This window comes from Nyctibius grandis, chromosome 1, assembly GCF_013368605.1.
Source record: "Nyctibius grandis isolate bNycGra1 chromosome 1, bNycGra1.pri, whole genome shotgun sequence".
Taxonomy (NCBI): domain Eukaryota; kingdom Metazoa; phylum Chordata; class Aves; order Nyctibiiformes; family Nyctibiidae; genus Nyctibius; species Nyctibius grandis.
This window is the reverse complement of record NC_090658.1, coordinates 14,261,380-14,280,935: the sequence shown is the minus strand read 5'-3', so window position 1 is coordinate 14,280,935 and position 19,556 is coordinate 14,261,380. Positions and strand designations below refer to the sequence as shown.

The 19,556-nt window shown below is 53.2% G+C and overlaps 1 protein-coding gene across 1 annotated transcript; it reads right to left on the bottom strand.

The window, feature by feature from the left end:
• Positions 1 to 104: 104 nt before the first annotated feature.
• Positions 105 to 5,997, bottom strand: PET117 (PET117 cytochrome c oxidase chaperone). The gene is made up of 2 exons (XM_068416857.1): positions 5,860 to 5,997; positions 105 to 255 (listed from the first exon to the last, which is right to left on the bottom strand). The coding sequence occupies exons 1-2, from the start codon at positions 5,953 to 5,955 to the stop codon at positions 106 to 108; spliced, it is 246 nt and encodes an 81-aa protein (XP_068272958.1). The 5' UTR covers positions 5,956 to 5,997; the 3' UTR covers position 105.
• Between the last annotated feature and the right edge of the window lie 13,559 nt (positions 5,998 to 19,556).

Here is a 19,556-nt window from a genome sequence, read left to right as displayed (position 1 = left end):
AAACAGTCTTTCACAGATTACTTCTGTTTGTTGAAACATTCGCAAATAGTTAGATACCAATGATCTCCAAATGTCTTTAATCAACCCTCTGACTCAGGACTTCGCCTAGGACTGCTGGGACCCTTTTTCCATTAGTGCCTTGTCTCTTTCTTCCATAAGATGCTTTGTCAAAGCAATCTGCTCTTCTAGCAGGCGAATATTCTCCTTTTTCTGATTTTGACGCTCAAGATCTCTGAGAACTCCACTGTGCAGCCTCTGAAAACACAAGGGACAGGGTTTATCACAGCCTGTTGGATGCTGAATGCGATTAACTCCCACCCAGGCTCTAATCCCTCCTGCAGGGCTGTTCACCATGTCCTTTGCCACTGCCTGAAGCCACAGCCACTTAACATGGTTGAATCTAAAACCACAGGAGCTGATATCGATAAGCTAATGGTACTACACCAAAAAGTGCTTTGTTCATACTCACTTCAGATGGGTGCGTTTACTAAGCAGTAAAGCTATCAAAGCAAATCAATGCTATGCACCCATGCCATGCAGGATGGACATGATCTATAAAATCCTGTTACCTCTGTCCTAAATCTTTACCAAATCGAAATAATGTCCCCAAAACTTCTCCGCTGCTTGGAAAGAATTTGATGGCAAACTGGAAATTATTTTAAAAAACCTGCCATGTGTCTTCATCTGCTTCTTTCTGCTCGTTTTACTCTTAAAACAATACCTTGTAAACTCTTGCTGCAAGGCTGATAAAAGTCCCACAGCCTGCTTATGCCAAGCTCTTGTAAAAGCAAAGCACTTCATTGAAAAAATAGCCCCTTCACCTAAGTGTTCATTACAAATAACGTGTGCAACACAGACCAGCAGTTTTCAAACTAGTGGGTAAGCCCCGCAATGAGTGTAAAAAGCCCTAAGAAAATCCCAGCTGTGCTTTGTTTCCTCCATGTGCTTTTCTCTCTCTGCTACTTGGAAGTTTTTTTTTCACTCTGATAATTAGGTGAAATGTTTAACCTTTGTCACCAGGGGAATGCAAAAGAAGTGAAACCAAAACTGGTGACATGGATTGGGGTGGGGAAAAGGAGGGGAGGGACTAGCTGGGAACCAGCTGCTCTACTCCAGATGTGCACCTCTGGAGACAGGTGAGGCAGCAGAGCAATGTGAGCGGAGGGGTGATGAGATCAGACACGGGATGGAGGAGATGGCAAGGCTGACACTAACTCTGGAAGGAAACGGGGACCACATGAAGCATTTAATCGGTTGTGCAGGCGACATACAGTTGAGATACAGTTCCCGGCAACTTCAACCAACCAAAGCCGGTGCTGCTGCCATCTTTCCAGCCCCACGCTCCCTGCACTGCTCATCCCACCCCAGGGTCAGACAGCTCAGCCAGCAGAAAACTATTTTTTTTTTCCCCCCTGTGCAAAGCAAGTCATACTCTGCTGATTTAATCCCGAGCTGGCTAACAAAAGAGAAGTGACATCACAAAGGAGAACAAGGGATGCCCACTCCACTTTGGTGGTTTGGCTTGAACTCCTCTGGCAGGCGATAAGCTTTTAGGTATTCAGACACTTACTACATTTCAAAGCAACAGTCATAAGCTTATCAGAAAACATCATACACAAGGACAGAAATATTATAGATGAGTAAAAACATGAAATGATTGTTGAGAGCCAACCCTGGTTCACATCTAAATCAAGCTGTGTGATCGCAGTTGTGTTTTAGCCCAACTAAAGATGAGAATCTTTAGTTAAAGTTGTTTAATGAAAGCATTATCCACCTGCCTAATTGACCAACTCATGCTCAGCTTGGACTCAGGAATGAGAAAGTTTCACAGGTACCAAGGTTAGCCACTGGATACTGGAGATATGAATAAATTATTTAGCCTAATGGCAAAAAAGATGAATAATTTATTTGACCTGTTTGCATGATGCCAAAATGCACCTGCAAATAATTTATTTGAAAGCTGACTCTGAAGTCATTTTACATGTTTGTGATTATTATTTGACAAGTTCTCAGAGGGTTTTATTCCCTATCTAGAATGCCAATAACTGCACGTTTCAAAGGCAATTATTTCTCCTGTCAAGATTAAAATAGAAAGGTTTTGTCTAAGAAATATTTTATCTTGTTAAGAAAATGCACAGACAATAATCAAAACTCTCTGGAAAGCAATCTAATAAAAACAGTTCCTTCCCATCAGCTTCCATCAACTGAACTCAGGTTACAAATTAGTAATCGCTAAAGACAAAGTTCATAAACTATTATTTCATTACTATTAGTTAATAACAATAAAGAAAATATGTGGGGAGATACAATGTAATTGAACAATTACATCAGGAATGTCATTCTTTTTCCTTCACAAAACACAGCTATTCTGCCATATTTCAGATGGTGAATGCATTTACTGTGATAACGCACCGTTTGCAAAAGACACCTTTATAATTTGAGTGTCACGAGTGACAAAGAGCTATGAAAAAGTTAATCTTCTCACCTTCCTCTGTTCTCAGAAGTTAGGCCTGCTTGTCTTCTGCATCAGTTTAGATAAATGTGAGCAAGCTCAAGTCACTCTGTGCCTGGCATATCAATTTATAAAAGTCAAAAGTTTATTAATCTGCATAAACATAAACCTGAAATAATCCCTACACCAGGACTGAAGAATATCCACGTTACTTATTTCCATTACATTATCTAAATAACTGGGTCCCTTAAACCTGAAGCCATTATGCCCTGACTTGAAGATGAAGAATTATAAAGAGAAAATCTCAGATTTCATTTATAAAGGATAAGCTTTAAGCTTTAGCGCTTCTGAATAGCGATTTAAAATTAAGTTAAACTGATTGCTGGAAAAAAAGAACTGAGCATTTTGGCTTCACTTCTGCAGCAACAGCATCTTGAGGAATACTAATATCCCTGCAAACATACACAGATTAGCATCAAATGCAGCTTTTGGGGAGATCACTTCTAATTTTAGAGGACTGGTTTGCAAACCCATCCCTATACGTACAGGTCAGGCACCTCTGAATTCATGAGTTCCCTATGCAGAGTTCACCGGCTGTGCCCACGCCTGGGTGTTAGGAAGGACGGCAAAGAATAGACACCGGATCTGTTCCCAAAAAACCCCAAAAGGTTTTGTCACTGACCAACTGGATCCTTTGACCCCTCCATCTCTAGGACACGCAGCAAAACTACTTATCTGCCAGCAGCCTGACAGCAGTGACACTGATACCTTCCACAGCAATGGTTGCTTCCAGCTGTGGAAAAATAAGTTAAAACAGACCCAACGGGAGAAAGCTGCCCACCATCATCTCATTTGGGAGACCTAGGATCTCCCCAGGCAGAAGCTTGCTGCAGTAACCTTGTGTGTAACAGCCAAAGCAATTTAACCTTATTTTGCAAACCAAGCAACAGCTACAGCACAGAGCAACGGGAACAGGCAAAGGGCAGCAAGTCCCTGTTTTCTTCTTGGTATCATTAGAAATCTATGAAGCAACCAGAGAGCATTAACCATTGTCAACCCATTGGCTGATCCACCACTCCTTTTACTAGAGACATACTTCATACACTGGTAGAACACACACCATAAACTTGCAGTTGTGCCCTAGATTTACCCGTGTTTTGCACATAAGTTACAATGCGGTCTCTACATACAGGGGGACCGCTGTCTTGCTCATTGCTCAGCGTGGACCCTGACCAGGTACTCAGTGTCTAGTTTCACATTCCTTGTTCAGCCTGTTGCCGGAGGCGTTACTTACTTCATGATCCTGCTATGACAGTGGCATTACTCATTTACCTGTAGACTGTTTTATGCCTGTTACCCCTAGAGAATATGAACGTTTTGTAAACGTTAATTTATTTTCAGTGTCTATGAGATGAAGGAGAGATATTAGCCAAAGATTAAGGTCAAAACATCCATTAAGTTTAGGTGTCTCACTGAAACACCCAAGGGTGATTTTTTTCAGAGCATGTGTTGTCCTGCAGCACATGCTCAAAGTACAGCTCCCATTTATTTCACCTGTAGTTTGGCAGCACACATTCCTGCCAGACCTTTGGTGGCTCGAGGTAGGCACACTGAATTAGTTAGCAACCACGCACAAAAATCTGAGCTTCAGTGATTTACCCAGCATATATGTCAGCTCCGGCAAATGCAGAGCCATTACCCATTGCCACTCCAAGAGACCAGCCTTCCTCTTCTTGCTACTGCCTGTGCCATTCATTGTGTTTCCCAACCTCTGCAGCAAATTAACCTGCCTGTTTCCTTACCCACATCAGTCTCATCCTCCAAGATGCATCATTCTCAAGCACTGACATAGACAATCTCTTGATGGAAAAAAACGTAATCCTGTAATTACGGACTGCATCGTAAACCCATGCAACAGGCAACTGAGCTGGGGTATGGACTAGCAACCTGAGCTCTGGTGGTTTGTAACTTCTGACTGCTTCAGACCTTTAACATCAGTCACTTAACATAGGCTTTTTTGTGTGCATTTTCAAGATTTTTTTGTAAATAAGGGGGGGGAAATCAAATGTGTGTCCTCATATCAGTACCCATTTGGCTCATCAGCAGGGCCTAAACCTGTACACTCATTACCCAAACTTCTGTCATATGCAACGTATCCATTCTGCAATCACACAACTTCTAGTCCCAGGGCAGGATTTCTTTGTATAAGGACTCACCATTGTCTGACCTGACACTTTTGGCTGTGGGGCTCTCTTGCACACAGGGTGACTGCCAGGAATTACCTGATTTTTGTAAATGTAGCACAGAAAAATTCCTGTTTAATTATCACATGGCATTTCTGTTAGCTTGCACTCTGCCTGTCCTGCCAGAACAAGAAGGGAGCTGGAGCTGGCTGCATGTCACAGAACAGCACTGTTTTCCCTATAGCGGGGGGAATTTGTGAAGCTCAGGAAAAGCAGAGCAGATGCAATTGCCAGAGGGACAAGCACCAGCGGGACAGCACGGCTGGACAGGGGAGAGCCCTGGGAATGCTGCCAGGGTGGTGCCCTTGGGCCTAGAGGGTGCAGGATTACATCCTTTCTGCATCGTAACACCTCCAGCTCATGGAAAGGACAAGGAAACTGCCACCACTGAGCCTATCGTGCCTCACCCTGGAGCTCCTACCTGCTGCTTGCCCCCGTAGGTGAACACACAGGACGGGATAAGGGAGCGCAGATTTCTGAGGGGTGCAGATTTCTGAGCACGGAAAGGGCAGATGCCCAGGGCTGGAAAAAAGTGGGGAAGGGGTAGTTCGTGAAGAAAGACACAATTGGGGGCAGAGCAGGGGGAGGCAGCGCACAGGCAGGGCACCGCTGTGCAGGCATGGCTCCGGCCTCTGGGCTCCGGGCTGGGCGCGCCCGAGCGCCCATAGCCCCCAGCCTCAGGCAGGGGCACAGAAGGTGGCAGGACGCTGGGGGCCGGGCACAAGAGGCCTGCCTTCAGGTGCTGGCAGAAGCAGGGTGCTGCAGGCAGGTGGGCAGGAGGGCAGGCAGGAGGGGGGGCAGGCAGGAGGGCAGGAAGGCGGGCAGGAAGGCGGGCAGAAGGGTGGGCAGGAGGGCAGGCAGGGAGCAGGAGGCAGAGAGGTGGAGGGACTGCGGGCCCGGGGCGGGCAGGGGGCAAGGGGCGGGGCTCCGGGGGGCGGGGCTCTGGCCTGACACCTCGGGCCGAGCCTACAGGTGAGGGGCGGGGCTCTGGCCCGACACCTCGGGTCAGGCCTCCAGGTGAGGGGGCGGCAGGGGCGGGGCCGCAGGCGAAGGGGCGGGGCCTGCCCTGCCGGTGAGCGCGGCTCCAGGCGCAGGGGCCGCCGTAGGGGCGGGGCGGGGCCCTGCTCGCCCCCTCCCCCCCGCCCCCCGCGGCGGGGCACTCACCTCCCGCTCCCGCCGCTGCTGGATGTGCACGGCCACCACGGTGGCGGCGGAGAGCAGCGCGGAGGCGGCCAGCACCGCCCGGGAGCTCCTCGACATCGCCGCCGGCGGCGCGGCGGGCGGCGCGTGCCGGAGCCGCCTGCTCGCCGCGGGGGGAAGGGCCGGGCGACAGGAGGAGGAGGAGGAGGAGGGGGGGGGGCGAGGAGGAGGAGGCGCGCCCCGCCCCCACTGAGCGCCGAGCGCGTCGAGCCAGGCCAGAGCAACGGATCGCCGATGCGGGGCTGGGCGGGCAAGGCCTGGGCCGTGCCGCGGGGCGGCGGGAGACGGGGAGGCGGCTGAAGCGGCTGCCCCCGGCCGCCTGCCTCGCACGTGGAGCGGCCCCCGGCGCTCCCCGGCTTTCCTGCGGGGGTTTGGGGGACCCCTCACGGGCCACCCCCGGCCCTGCCACAGGGCGCAGGCCGCGGCCTTCTGCCGTGAGCCTGAGGGCTGGGGGGCGGCACCTCGTCCTGGTGGGACGGCAGCGGGAACGGTGTCCTGCAGCCAGCGCTCCCCTAACCTGCCCCTGACTGACTGGCCCCCCAGCCCTGAGGGCTGAGCTTTCATGGGAGGGTTGTCACCCGGCCCTGGCTGGGCGCTTGTGGCCTTCTGACCTCAAGTGGCGATGCAGGCAGCTAAAAGAGGGCCTCTGACCCATCGATGCTGCTGCTGAGGGGAGACCCCAGCAGAAGGGAGGATGAGCAGCTGCTGGGGTGCCTCCCAGTGCCTTTCTGCAGGGGGTGTTTTCTGGAGCTTCCTGCCCGGCGTGCGCTTGCATTTTCAGTCCGGTTGCAGCTCTGAAAAACAAACAAAAGGAGATTTCTTCTGAGTTCAAGAAAATTTTTTGCTTTTATTAAGTGAAGACCTCCAGTTCTGCACTTTCTTTGCCCAGAAAACCCAAATTGCATAGGACAAGCAGCTGGAGAAAGGAGCTCTTCAATTGTTTGGTTTCTTCTCATTGTTCAGTGTGTGGCCTTAGGCCTCATGTTTGGCTGTTTTTCGTGCTCTGAAGACAGCATTATTCCTCTCCCTGGGGGCTTTTCCCTGGCACCTCCTCACTAGAGTATCAGAGAGTGCTTTACAGACAGAGAAAAATTTATGTTCCCAGTGTTCCCATGTGAGGGCAACAGATGGCTATCGTGAATGACTTTGATCCACCATGTTCAGTTACGCTTCAGATAGAGGACTTCAGCCTTTCAGGTCACTTTCACCCTGTAATGCTTTAAAGCAAAGTTCCCCTGGCTACTGTGGAGCAGGCAGAGGCTCAGGTCACGGAATCATAGAATCATAGAATGATTGTGTTGGAAGGGGCCTTAAAGATCTTCTAGTTCTAACCCCCTTGTGATGGGCAGGGACACCTTTCCACTAGACCAGGTTGCTCAAAGCCCCATCCAACCTGGCCTTGAACACTGCCAGGGAGGGGGCATCCACAGCTTCTCTGGACAGCCTGTTCTAGTGTCTCACCGCCCTCACAGTAAAGAATTTATTCCTAATATCTAATCTAAATCTAACCTCTTTAACTTTAAAACTGTTCCCCCTCGTCCTATCACTACATGCCCTTGTAAAAAAGTCCCTCTCCAGCTTTCCTGTAGGCCCCCTTCAGCTACTGCAAGGCTGCTATAAGGTTTCCCTGGAGCCTTCTCTTCTCTTCTCAGCCTGTCTCTGTAGGAGAGGTGCTCCAGCCCTCTGTCATGCTCCCAAAAAGGAGGGAACTTGTCAGCAGTCACTATCTGCTGCATTATTACCCAAATGAGCACATCAGAGGTGCAAAAGAGTGGCTCTTATGAATGTATCAAACAAAAGGATGTCTAGTGGCGAGGTGGGATATACCATGAGGTCTATAAAACCCTAAAGGAGGTCAGGGAGCAATCATTCACCATCTCCCACAGTCCAGGGGTAACCAGTGGGTGTGTGGGTAACAAGCTTCAAGCAAAAAGAAGCTCACAGCACGTGTGAGCAAGTTGTGGAAGTCATTGCCCCTGGTACTGCAGAAGCTGAACTTATTTATGGATCCATAAAGGAACTGGACAAATTCCTGGAGCACCCTTGGTGTTTGGATGCTGCTTTTGGCTCATGAACTCCTTAAACCACAAATGGACAGGAAGGTGGGAGGTTTATTGTGAAAGGTGTAGGCTTATTCCTGATTCCTTCCTGCACTTTTTTCTCCAAGCATCTGCCACAGCTCGCTGCCAGGCAGAATAGTGGGACACAAAGAATCTCAACCACAGCAGGTACCACAGTGCCTGTCTCAAAACCAGGCTCAGGTGTTTCCAGGTAGAGCTTAGAAGAGTTACAGAGCAGTTTCTGCGAGGGGATGGCCGAGTCACGTCCCCATCTGGAGCGGAAGAGGAAAACCAAACGTGTGAAGCTGATCCCTCCTCGTTATAATCTTTTTCATCTGTCTGCTGAACGAATGTGATTAAAATGAAAGGCGAAATTAGTGGGAATGATAATATTTCAATTGAGTCTAATAGTTTTGCTCACATCGGTGTGTTTACTGTTATTAAGACTTACACATAAGTGCTTGTAACGCGGCCAAGGCCACTGGAGTGCCAAGAACAGGGTCGAGCCAGATGCGCGGCGGATGTGAGCCAGCGCAGCGCCCTTGGCACTGTGGAAGGGCGCAGCTCACCCCGGCTGGAAGCCGAGCGCCTCTACCCAAGCCTGGCATTAATCACTTGAGGGGCTAAAACCCCATGTGGGGAACGTTCAGGCTGTGCTTTCCCAGCCTGAGTTTCTTCATGGTAGTTCAGGTGTTCCAGCTCTCCTCCCTTCCCTCCTGAGGGCTTGCTGAAGTGCTCACCTTCCCTGCTGTGGCCCTGCTCTTCTGCTTTGAGTGGTTGCCCCCTTCCCATGCTCGGGGCAAGCTTGTTCAGGGAGGCAACCTTCTGGAAAACCCAGCCGTGGACCAGATTAGCAGCTGGGTCTGGCTTAAAACCCTGCAGCAGCAACAACGTGGAAAAGCCCATTTTCTTTTTTCTGAGACACTTTTCCAGCTGGGTTGGGTAAGCCCAGCCAGAGGCAGCTGCAGAGGCTGGGAAGTGGGGTTGATGGAGCTGTGGAAAGCCTTTTTATCTGTCAGCTGACTGAAGGACGAGAGAGAAGGAGATTTCAGAGTTCCCCCCAACAAATACACCCTTGAACGACCCAGGCCCGTTGCAGAGACATCTCGTGGGGCCGACGGGGTGCGTGCGACTGACAAAGCGATGGTAGCTCCTTGCAAGGCAATGACCTGTGTTGCTGATGCTCTCAAGCAGAGAGCGAGGCAGAGGATGAGCTTGTGCTGAGGGAAACATGGCTCAGGAGGGCCTCTTCAGTTCCGGGCTCCCCAGTTCAAGAGGGACAGAGATCTACTGGAGAGAGTCCAACGGAGGGCTATGAGGATGATTAAGGGACTGGAACACCTGCCTTATGAGGAAAGGTTGAGAGACCTGGGGCTTGTTAGTCTGGAGAAGAGAAGACTGAGAGGGGATCTGATTAATGTGTATAAATATATGAGGGCTGGGTGTCAAGAGGAAAGGCGCAACCTCTTTCCTCTTGTGCCCTGCGATAGGACAAGGGGCAATGGATGCAAGCTAGAGCACAGGAAGTTCAACCTCAACATGAGGAAGAACTTCTTTACTGTAAGGGTTACAGAGCACTGGAACAAGCTCCCCAGAGCGGTTGCGGAGTATCCTTCTCTGGAGACTTTCAAGACCCATCTGGATGCGTTCCTGTGTAACCTGCCCTAGATTAGTCCTGCTCTGGCAGGAGGGTTGGACTCGATGATCTCCAGAGGTCCCTTCCAACCCCTAACATTCTATGATTCTATGATTCTTCCTTTGCTGGCTCTGCGGATTGCTCTCCACCTGAGGTTTCCTCAAACAAACGCCTTGGCTACTAGAACCTGGTTCCTGGTGTGTCGTGCCCATACACCTTTCTTTGATGTCTTCTTTTCCTGTGCCTCGGTTCCTCCTTTGCTGGCCTGGGCAAAGCGGCACGCATCGCCTCGTGGAGACGGGGTTGAGCACCAGTCAGGGGAGGGTTGACTCGCAAGTGAAGGAGACTGTGAAATGCTGAAGGCCATTTTTCCCCTGGGCAAACAGCTCAGATCTCTTCAATGATCTTGAATAACATGTCTGAAGTCAATGCTTAGGGGACATTTTTATCCTGGTTTCCAAAGAAAATGAAGCTTATGCAACCTCTGTGCCTCATCTGCCCCCTCCCTCCCCTCCGTGTTTTTACATGGGTGTCTGCCAGCCTCTTTGGTAAGGCCGCATTGCAGTTCCTGTCTTGGAAAGTCTTCCACGTTTGTTTGCCTGTTTCAACCCTTTTGACGGACGTGAAGGAGTTCTGGCTCAGCTTTGTGTGATGGGTGGTTACACCAAGCAGGGGAGCATCCCATGAAGGGAAGGGGTGGCAGTGTCAGCTCGACCCTATATTAGCCACCAGAGAATCCATAAAACAGGGCGCTCAGTTGTGGCTTGCCTTAACGTGTCAACAGTAGCACTAAAGCCTAAGGAAAACCCTGCAAAATGTGGCAGGGGATGGAGATGAAGTTTGAACTAAGCCTGTTCCCAGGTTCATGGCCACAATAACAGCCCCCCTCCTGCCCCGTTTTTCCTGGATGACAGGAGGAACTGATCTCTCTTATCAAACTGCAAACAAACAAATAATAATAATAAAAAATCCCGAAGGTGTGTTTTCACAAAACTTTCAGGGTTTTTTTCCAGGGGTTTTGGTGAGCCAGCTGTCCTTCCCTCTCTGCTCTTCCTCCCTCCTGGGTGGGCACACAGGTACAGGCATGCGTGCTCATGCGGGTGCCTTCGCACGCACCCAGAGCGCTCTGCCGAGACACAAAGAACACCAAAAAAAGCCTGAACCCAACCTAAACCAAGTTCCCACCTGCTCCATGAAGCCACTGGAGGAGGTTGCTGGCACACCGTTAGGAATCCACCCTGGAGAGCCCAGCCTGGCCCCTCCAAGCTGTGAGGGGAGCTGCTCCTGGCGCCCGGCCACCCTCCCTCCCATGGGTGGCCACAGGCGGGGGGCTCTGGGTGTGTGGCTGGCGAGTGTGGGTGTGCGAGCCTGTGCCTGCACACTGGCGGCCAGAGGTCTCGGCATTGTCCAGGAGCAGCTGTCCTGGCCAGGCAGTAAATGTTTCTATCATCGGATTTGCTGCGGGGCGGTTGTGTTGTTGGTGTTCAAAACCTTGAAAAATGCAGAGCACAAAATGGAAATACATTAAACTTTTTGTGTTCCTCCAGTGTAAGGAAGAGGTGGGGTCGCTGGGGTCTTCTCTGTGCTCAGAGACTCAAAAAATAGTTTAAATTAATGAAATGTATGTATTAAAAATGCCTTATTTTGACTGGGTTAGCCTCCTCTCCAGGCAGGCAGAGGTACAGAATGATAGAACTGTTTGGTTGGAAAAGACCTTTAAGATTATCAAGTCCAACCGCTGACCTAGCACTGCCAAGTCCACCACTAAACCATGTCCCTAAGCACCACATCTACACGTCTTTTAAATACCTCCAGGGTGGGCGAGTTTTATTTTCACTTCATTCATGCCCAGGATGGGTATGAATGAAATGAAAGCCACCCTAACTTGTCCCCTCAGCATTTGCACAGGGGTTCATGAGCCTCTGACCTACTCTCACCAGAAATTTGGATGAGTTTTGTTGCTCCTCCCACACGGACAAGCCCCGGAACCCTGACAAGATCTTCCCAGGGAGCTGGAGGGAAGCAAGTCTTGTCCTTCTGAGATTTTAATGTTGGAGACAAGAGAACACCACAAGGAGAGGGGGACACCCTTCTTTTACTCCCTTGCGAGCAAGGGAGTGTTGAAGCTTTCCTTCCTTTTGCAGGGCAGCCTGCAAAACAGTTACTTTTGATTTTAATTTCCCGTGCACTTCCTCCTTGCAGCGGGGCAGGCAGGAACCCAGGGCAGCCGCTATGCAAGCCCTGCGGGTTTTATAGCCGGGCGATGTGTGGTTACACGTTAGCCAGCCAGCCCCGGGGATGGCCGTGCCAGCGGGTCACCTCCAGGTAAATAAACTAAGGTGTGGGCTCCGCCGCCACTGCTCGCCCGCCGCGGCCTTGTTTCGCCCCAACCGGAGGGTGTGAAGGGGCCCTCATGGCCCCAGCCACCCCGGGCTCCTTCCCAGGCATCCCCGGGACAGGGGGAAGCCAGGCGGGCGGTCTGGATGCTGCCTCCTCCCCACATCTCACCCCACTTTTCCCACAGCACAGCTGGTCCCTGCCCTTCGTTTTGGGGTGCTGCAGCAGGTACCCAACCCGGGGAGCTGCACCCCGGCTCCCTCCTGCATGTGCTTCCTCTGAGCAGGGACGTGAGGTTGAAATGCAGGCAGGGGCCAAAGTCTACCCGCGCGGCAGCGAGAGGAGGATGTAAACCCAGCACTTTATAATTATATTGACGGCAATCGCACAGACCCTTGCCCGTGGACGGCGGGAGGCAGGTATTGGGGCAGTGCTGTAGGGAGTTGAGGGCAGAGACGCCTACGGGTGTGGGGTTGTTTTTTTTTTTTTCCCTGGCAAACATTGTAAAAGGCAGTGGGAGATAAAAACCCTTGTGCAAAAAAACAGTGTTGGCGGAGTAATTCTGCAAGCAATTGCCCTGCAGCTTGCACGGCAAAGGTAACCCTGCCCCGGCGCCAGGGCCGCTGCGAGGCAGGGAGGTGTGTGGGTTTCTGGCCCCCAAAGCAGGGTGAGCCCTGCAGGGTGCAGGGTGCTGCACCCCCCAGCTCTCATCCTCCCGGGGCTCCCCCAGGAGGAGGAGGGCTTCTTGGGCTGTGGCGGTGCAGCCGTGCGGGGAGCAGGAAGAGGAGGGCTAATGTTGGGGTTTGGCCTCAGCTGGGCGGGTGGGGAGGGGGCAGAGGCACCCATGGGTGCTGCAGCCAGCACTGAGCCCCCCTGGCTGTCAAACCACAGCTGTAGGGAAAGGAGCCCGACTGGAAGCGGCACCGCTGAGCGCCCGGGGCGATTTCGTAGGCAGCGGGTGCATGTCCTGATGCTTAACTCATCCTGGGCATGTTGGAGCACATGCTCTGCCGTAGCGCGGGTGGGACAGGCAGGGACTATCCGGCAGCGGTGCTGGATCCTCGCTGGGAGCCAGCCCTCCCCGTGCGCCCGCAGCACCAGGACGGGGAGCGGGAAAGGTCCTTCTCTAACACGACAGCATTTGAGCAGGGGCTGGGAGATCCTGACCGATGCCCTGGCCCAGCGGGGAGCAGACCTGTGCTCGAGCTGGCATCTGCAGTGCCAATGGCCATGGCTGCCCTGGTGGTCCTCCTTCTTGGAGAGGAGCTGAGAGGAGTCCAGATGGACCTCATCTTCTCTTTCTACTGCCGCAGAAATCCCCAGGGAGCTGCACTGCACAGGTGGCAGCAGTGGGATGTTCCCCAGCACCCAACCCGAGACAGTTATTCCTTCTTCCAGCTCCTCACTGTCCCTCTATGCCCTTGTCACCACTCTGTCACACCATTTATCTTCCCCAAAAGGAAAGGCATGGTGGGGACAGCACCTTCCGCCCAGCCAGGCTCCTCTGGGAGGTTTTTGAAACGGTGGAGAAATGCATAAACCCTGTACGCATACAATGGGGTTTATGGCGGCGGTCATCTGGCAGGAATGAGGAAGCCTCTGGGGCCCCAAGGTGCCATTTGTCCTTGGGGAGGGGACAGGGGATTTTCTACCACCAAGCTTTGAGCTTGGAGGGGGATGGCAGAGCTGACAAGGCTTGCGGGAGGGGAGCGTAGCCGCCTGCTGCCCCCCATGTGGTGCAGCAGCTATGGCAGCTGTGGCAAGCTGCGGAATCTTAAGGGTGTTTCGAAAGCGCTCTCGTTATTTTTAGGAAACTGGGAAGGCACTGGCTGGGTCAGACCCCAGTTGTGGCTCATCCAGCTTTTTTCCACCAGCACCAGCCGACGCCAGCCTTTTCGGGGAGAGCTTTCCCAAGCGAGCTGGGCGACTGCTGGCTCCCTAACCCCCAATAAAAGGTTGTGGTCCCAGTCAGCTAATGGGACAGGCAGCCTTGCCCAGCAGCCGGGCTTCGCACTCTGCCCTTGAACCCTCAGCCTCTGCGAGCACAGGCAGCACATCCCGAGAGCAGTGCATCCCGACAGCAGCACATCCCGACACCAGTGCATCCCGATGCCAGTGCGCCCCAACAGCAGGGAAAATGTGTCTTTTCCCGGGCGACGCTCCCCATTTGCATGGGTCACCCCACTGAAGCAGGCACAAACCGGGCTGCGAAATGGGAAGACGGAGATGTGGTGGTGCTGAGAGCTGAGCACAGCGCAGGGAGGGAAATGTCTCTCTGGAGGATAAAGGCAGAGTGTGGGATTTCAGCAGCCCACCCATGGTAGCCTTCCTCCTGTGGTCAAGCCGTAGCTGAGGCACCCTCAGGAGATGGAATTGGGCTCAAACAGGGAAGCTGCTCATCTTCACGGGGACCGACACCCACTCTGGATGGACCCACCTGGCCAAAGCTTTCCGTGACCTCTTGCCAGAGAGAACACAAAATCCAAACCACCAGTCAAAAAGGACAAGTGGCTGCCGTCCCATTTCTTCGCTGTTCACGCAGCTGTTGGTTAGGGAAACCCCAAGCATTGAGGACCACCACCACCACCAGTGACTGGTTGCTGGAGGGGCTCTGGCTTGCGTGGATGTGGCTTTTGGAGGTTAGACCCCATGTGGATTCATGGTGTCTAATAAAGGTTGGATGATGTATTTTTTATCACAGTGGGGACATTAAGAGGGAATAGCTTTCTGTCCTCTATTTAGCTACCAATTTGCAGGGAACTCCTGGAATTTCACTGCCTTTGCAACCTCTGCTGCTGTATCAGGCTTGGTAGGAACGCACCAAAGATCCCAGGGAGGAAACACTGGGCAGACAGTGGGATCGCAGGCAACCAAACAACAAAAAAAGTTAGGCAGTGCGGGCAAAGCTGGGGAAGGGGCCTCAGAGGACCCCCCAGAGACAGCTGCTCACACGGTCATGTTTCTACAGCAGAGTCTGCGAGCTCAGGGCACTGCTGACCACCTTGTGAGAGTGGACACCTCTCCAAGGGGGTCACCCCGTCCTCCCAGAGTGGTGCTGGACCATGTGTGGGGGATGTGGGGGGGCATGGCTCCTCCAGCAGCCCCTTTCCCCAAGCTTCAGGCCCACAGGTGCCACCAAGGGTGACGGTCGGGGGATGCTGCTGGGGTCTGACACCCTGCATGGGCTTCGCAGGGGTGGCTGGCTGCTGTTTCCATGGGGAGGGGAGCAGGACTCGGAGGCTGGGTGGGGAGCAGCCGGGCAGCCTGGGGTGAGGCTGGGCGCCCCAAGGGAGCAGAGCCGCAGTGAGTGGGCGGCTGGAGAGACAGCGCCGAGCCGGCGGTGGGGAGTGGGAAGGAAGCGGAGGTATCGGTGGAGAAAGACAGGGAGACGCTGGGAGTGGCAGGGGCCGTGGGAGGCAGGGAGACAGGAGCCTGGTGAGTCAGCCTGGTGGGGTGCTTTGAAACCCGGCGGGGAAGCACAGGCAGGGCAGGTTCTGCTGCAGCCTCAGGAGCCATCTTCGCCCGGCTGGCACCTTCTCCATCCCTCCTTCCCTGCTCAGCCAAGGAAAGCAGATCACCCTCCAAACTGGGGCAGCTTGCGGAGCCGCTGCTCTCTCCTTCCGAGATAATGCTGGCACAGAGCCACCCTGGCTCCGTGTGCTGCGGTGAAGTGGTTCCTCATCTAAGCAGGGGAGCTGCCAAAACCTGGCTTGGAAGCAGAGCTTTCTGGTGGTCGGGCTTGGCCCCATGGCCGGCAGCACAGGGGGTTGTTACGCAGGTGTGACCAGGGCAGTAGCTTTGCTCTGGCGGCCTGTGCAGCCCCCGGCAACGCTCCCACCCCCCTGACCTCCGGGCGACCACGGACCGGTATTCACCCAAACCTTGGCACCGGAGAAGCCACACTTTGGGTGGGAACCTGCCCTTGGAGGCAATGGCAACCCCTCCGGCAACCCCCAAAGACGGCTGGTGTGTGTGTGCAGGCGGCTGCCGAAACCCAGCTGAGTCACCCCTGGTGCTGCGGGTGTGCGATGGGGCGTGGGCCAGGGTGGAGTGGAGCATCCCCGGAGAGCACATCGGCTCTCCACAGGCAGATGCTGAGCTGCAAGACCAAGGGCAGACATCCAGGTGGAAGGAGAGTTGGTACTGGAAACAGTGTGTGCCTCAGGCAAGGGGTTGTTTTAGAGCAGGGGGACCTTTCCTCAGTGCTTGGCTGTGGGCTTTCAAGCCATGGTCCTTAGAGGTCCCCGTGATCCTTCTGGGCAGACCCTATGGCACAGTGGACCTCCACCAGCTAATCCATGAGGCAGCAGGTTGGGAAAGGCTGTAGATGAAATGTCCTCCCCTGTTCCCAGCTTGCCTTGGCTGCAATAGGGGTGTCTTCCTTCTGCGACCGCTCTCCCCCAGACCAGGTCCTCATCGCTCTTCTAGCTGCCGGGTGCTGCTGTGCCAAAACAAGCGGAGACCCAGGTCAGAGCAGCAATGTAGTGTCTTGCTGGGGTTTGGAGTGCTGCTGTAACGTGGCCGGGATGGGAGCCCAGGGCTCCTGGTGGCCTCACAGCACCTGTTCCTAGGTACCAGCACGGGCTCTGTGCTCGCCATCCTACCTCATGTGAGGAAACATGGAGCGTTTCAAGGATGCCAGGATGCCTGGGATGTCAACATTTTGACACCCAGCCTCCTCCCCATCTCTTCCAAAATGCCTCTGGGAGCAGCGTGGGTGTTTACCAGCCAGGGGGGTGTCAGCTGGGTGTTTGAGTGACTTGCAGCAGTCCAGATGTCCCAGCCCTGGTGTTTCAGGCACGCTGCAGACCCCAGAAGATGAAGGTTCATCTTCCCAAGGGTATGAAGCTGTGGCCTCTCCTGCACGGTCAGTAAACCTGCATAAATCCACCCCATCTGAGCTATCCTTGGAGGCAGAGACCAAAGGCTGCGCTTGTTGCATTGCCTTTGCTCACACCTCTTTTACCAAGCATCTCGCCCTCCACTCTGCTCTTCTTCAGCCCAGCTCCTTCCCTCGCTCCCTATGCCCAGGTCCTTGCCCCCAGGCACGCCTTCCCCACTCCCTTCTAGGTGCTACATCAACCGGGGCGAGGCTGGCGGTGAGAAGGGGTCCTCCAGAAGGGACGAGTCCCCCGTGCCCCTCGCACATGGCCACCCATACGACCCCCGTCCGGGGTCGGCTGGGGAAGGAGGGAGGCTGCGATTGCGACAGCGACACGTCTGAGTTGTTGTTTGATCCCATCTCTCCCTCCTCACTCCCCAGCGATTCAAGTCAAATGAGACAGATTTTAGCAGTCAGATCCGTACGGGTGGGTCCCATTGTGCTTTGACCCTACGGGGCATTTTGTACATTTAATTTGATTTACACCCAAAACGTTAATTTAACATACTGGATTTTCTCCCACACCCAACTAACGCTGAAAATTAAACAAGATCCTACAGAAAGGTTTGTGTGCCATTTATCTCGTTAGCGTTGTTATTTATTGAGTAATTACAGTGCTTCGGGCTGGTACGTGCAACATTGCTGCAGCGGGTGTATGGATGAAGGACGCGGCTGCCCGGTGACGTGTCCGTTGGGCTGCCTCGATGAAGACGGCGCGGAGCTCCAAGGATGCCACTTCATGGAGTGTGGCTCCTTGCAATGGTGTGGTGGGGCCATTGCTAGTGAGCGCCGCTCCCAGGGCTCCTCCGGCTTAAAAAATACCAAGGAATGGTCATTTTTAGGAAAGGCAGCATGATTTCTTGTGGGCTATGGCCCAAGCAACACCAAGGCTGGTCAGCAAGTCTGTATTACCACCTGCTAGTTCAAGGGAAGGCCAGCACACCATTGCTGAGATGCTCTGCTTTGTGTAAGGTGGTGCCCTCCTCCATCCAGCTCCTCTTGCTGCAGGACCCTTCTCTCCACCCTGTGCCTCTGATGGCGCTGGGCACACCACAGCCCCTGACCACTCGTGTCAAGGTCCAGAGGTGATAATAATAATACATAATCAGTTCCCAATTCAGCCGTGCTTGTAAGTGCATCGTACCTGACAATTTCAGTGAAGTGTGTGCTCCAGGACCTCGCCTAAATGGGAACCTCAAAGCAGGATTTGAAAAAGCCAGAAGACATTAAAGTAGTCACAGCAAGCTCTGGTTGGGGAGTGTTGTGATTGATGTCGTTTGCTACCTCTTTTGGCTTAAAAGACGAGGATGTGGTTAAAATAATAAGAACCCTCAAGTTGAAAGCATCTGCAAAAAATCAGTTTAAAACCTCCATGTAGCTAGGCATTTTTGACCCCGGAGGCAAATCTCAGACATAACAGAGAAATCACATAGCCTTAAAGAGAAAGAAAGAAAGAGGTTTTACCTGATGGGTATTGCTGAGGTATTGCCCGAAGGTGTGCTGAGTGGCTCTGCCTGGGTAACTGTGGAGGCTGTAAAACTCTCCGCAGAAGTGGAGGGACGTGAGGAGGTGCCCCCAGCCTCGCCATCGCTCCCAGGACCTGCCCCATGGGTCACCAGTCAGGGCTAAAAGCCTTCCCGGGGGAGCAAGCGCTGGGGGTGGCGTAACTCCTCTGCTGGGATGAAGATGTCTGCGCCGTGCTTTGCTCCAGTAGACCCTACTGAAACGGGGTATGTCTGAGGTAGGGCTGCTGCAGCGCCTGGCTGGACACACCGATGCTTTGGGATGCTCAGACTGGAGGACCTCTCCGGTGGTGTGGCACCTGACATGGGGCTTGGGGATGGGACTCCTCCATCCTAACACCCTTCCTGGGACTCCAGCCACTCCCACACCCCCCAGGGCTCAGACCCACACAAGAGCTCACACCAGTTTGCCCCTGGATAAAGTCCCCAATGGCCCTGCAGTGCAATCCTTCGCACCCTAAAGAGTTAGGGAGGGTGTAAGAAGAGCTCTTTCATTTGGCTGCCGTGTTTGAAGGCACGTCCTTTCCAGAAGTCCCAGATCGTTCCCTGAAGTTAAATCTTCGTCTCAATGAAATGAACGGTGTGAAACTCCCCATGGATTCCCCCCTGGCCTGCTGTGTATGTGCTTGAGAGGAAAGCGGTGATTTTAGAGAAGAACGATGCCATTTGAAAGGCCTCTTCACGCGGGAGGAAACAGCTCTTGGTGCTCAGCCCCACCATGAGCGCACAGCTGCTGCAGCCCCGCTGCTGGCTCTGCTGCGAGGATGTGCTGGGGAGGAAGGCACGAGTGCATTTCCACTACGTTAATAAAAAACCGGATTTGAATAGTAGGCGCAAGACTGGAGAAGGCACATACCCGAGGACAACGCCATGCACGCATGCTTTGCTGTGCTCAGAGACTTTTTCAGTGCAGTTTTGTGGGTTTTCTTCTGTTCTTTTTGCTTCCTTCCCCCCAACCCCCCGTTCTCTTGTCTTTTTGTTTCATTTCCACTTCGGGAAGAGGGGGAGAGGCACAAGAGGCAGATAAAAAAAAAAGAGGGGGGTGGAAAGAAAAGACTGAGGCCGTGATGCGTTTTTCGTTTTTAAATCGATGACTGAAACAGAATACAAGCCTTTTTCTTTTTTACCAGAAGAAAAGTTTGTCATTAAGAAAATAACAACAACAAACTTTCTCTGCCCTCTGCAGCCCCCGAGGACAGCTCGGCCTCTCTCCCCGGCGCCCC

What these genes read in the sequence shown, in the direction of transcription:
- PET117 (XM_068416857.1), bottom strand. Translation starts at nt 5,955, where the DNA reads ATGTCGAGGAGCTCCCGGGCGGTGCTGGCCGCCTCCGCGCTGCTCTCC. An exon ending in AGCAGCGGCGGGAGCGGGAG is followed by an intron (nt 256 to 5,859) that starts GTGAGTGCCCCG and finishes TTGTGTTTTCAG; the next exon opens with AGGCTGCACAGTGGAGTTCT.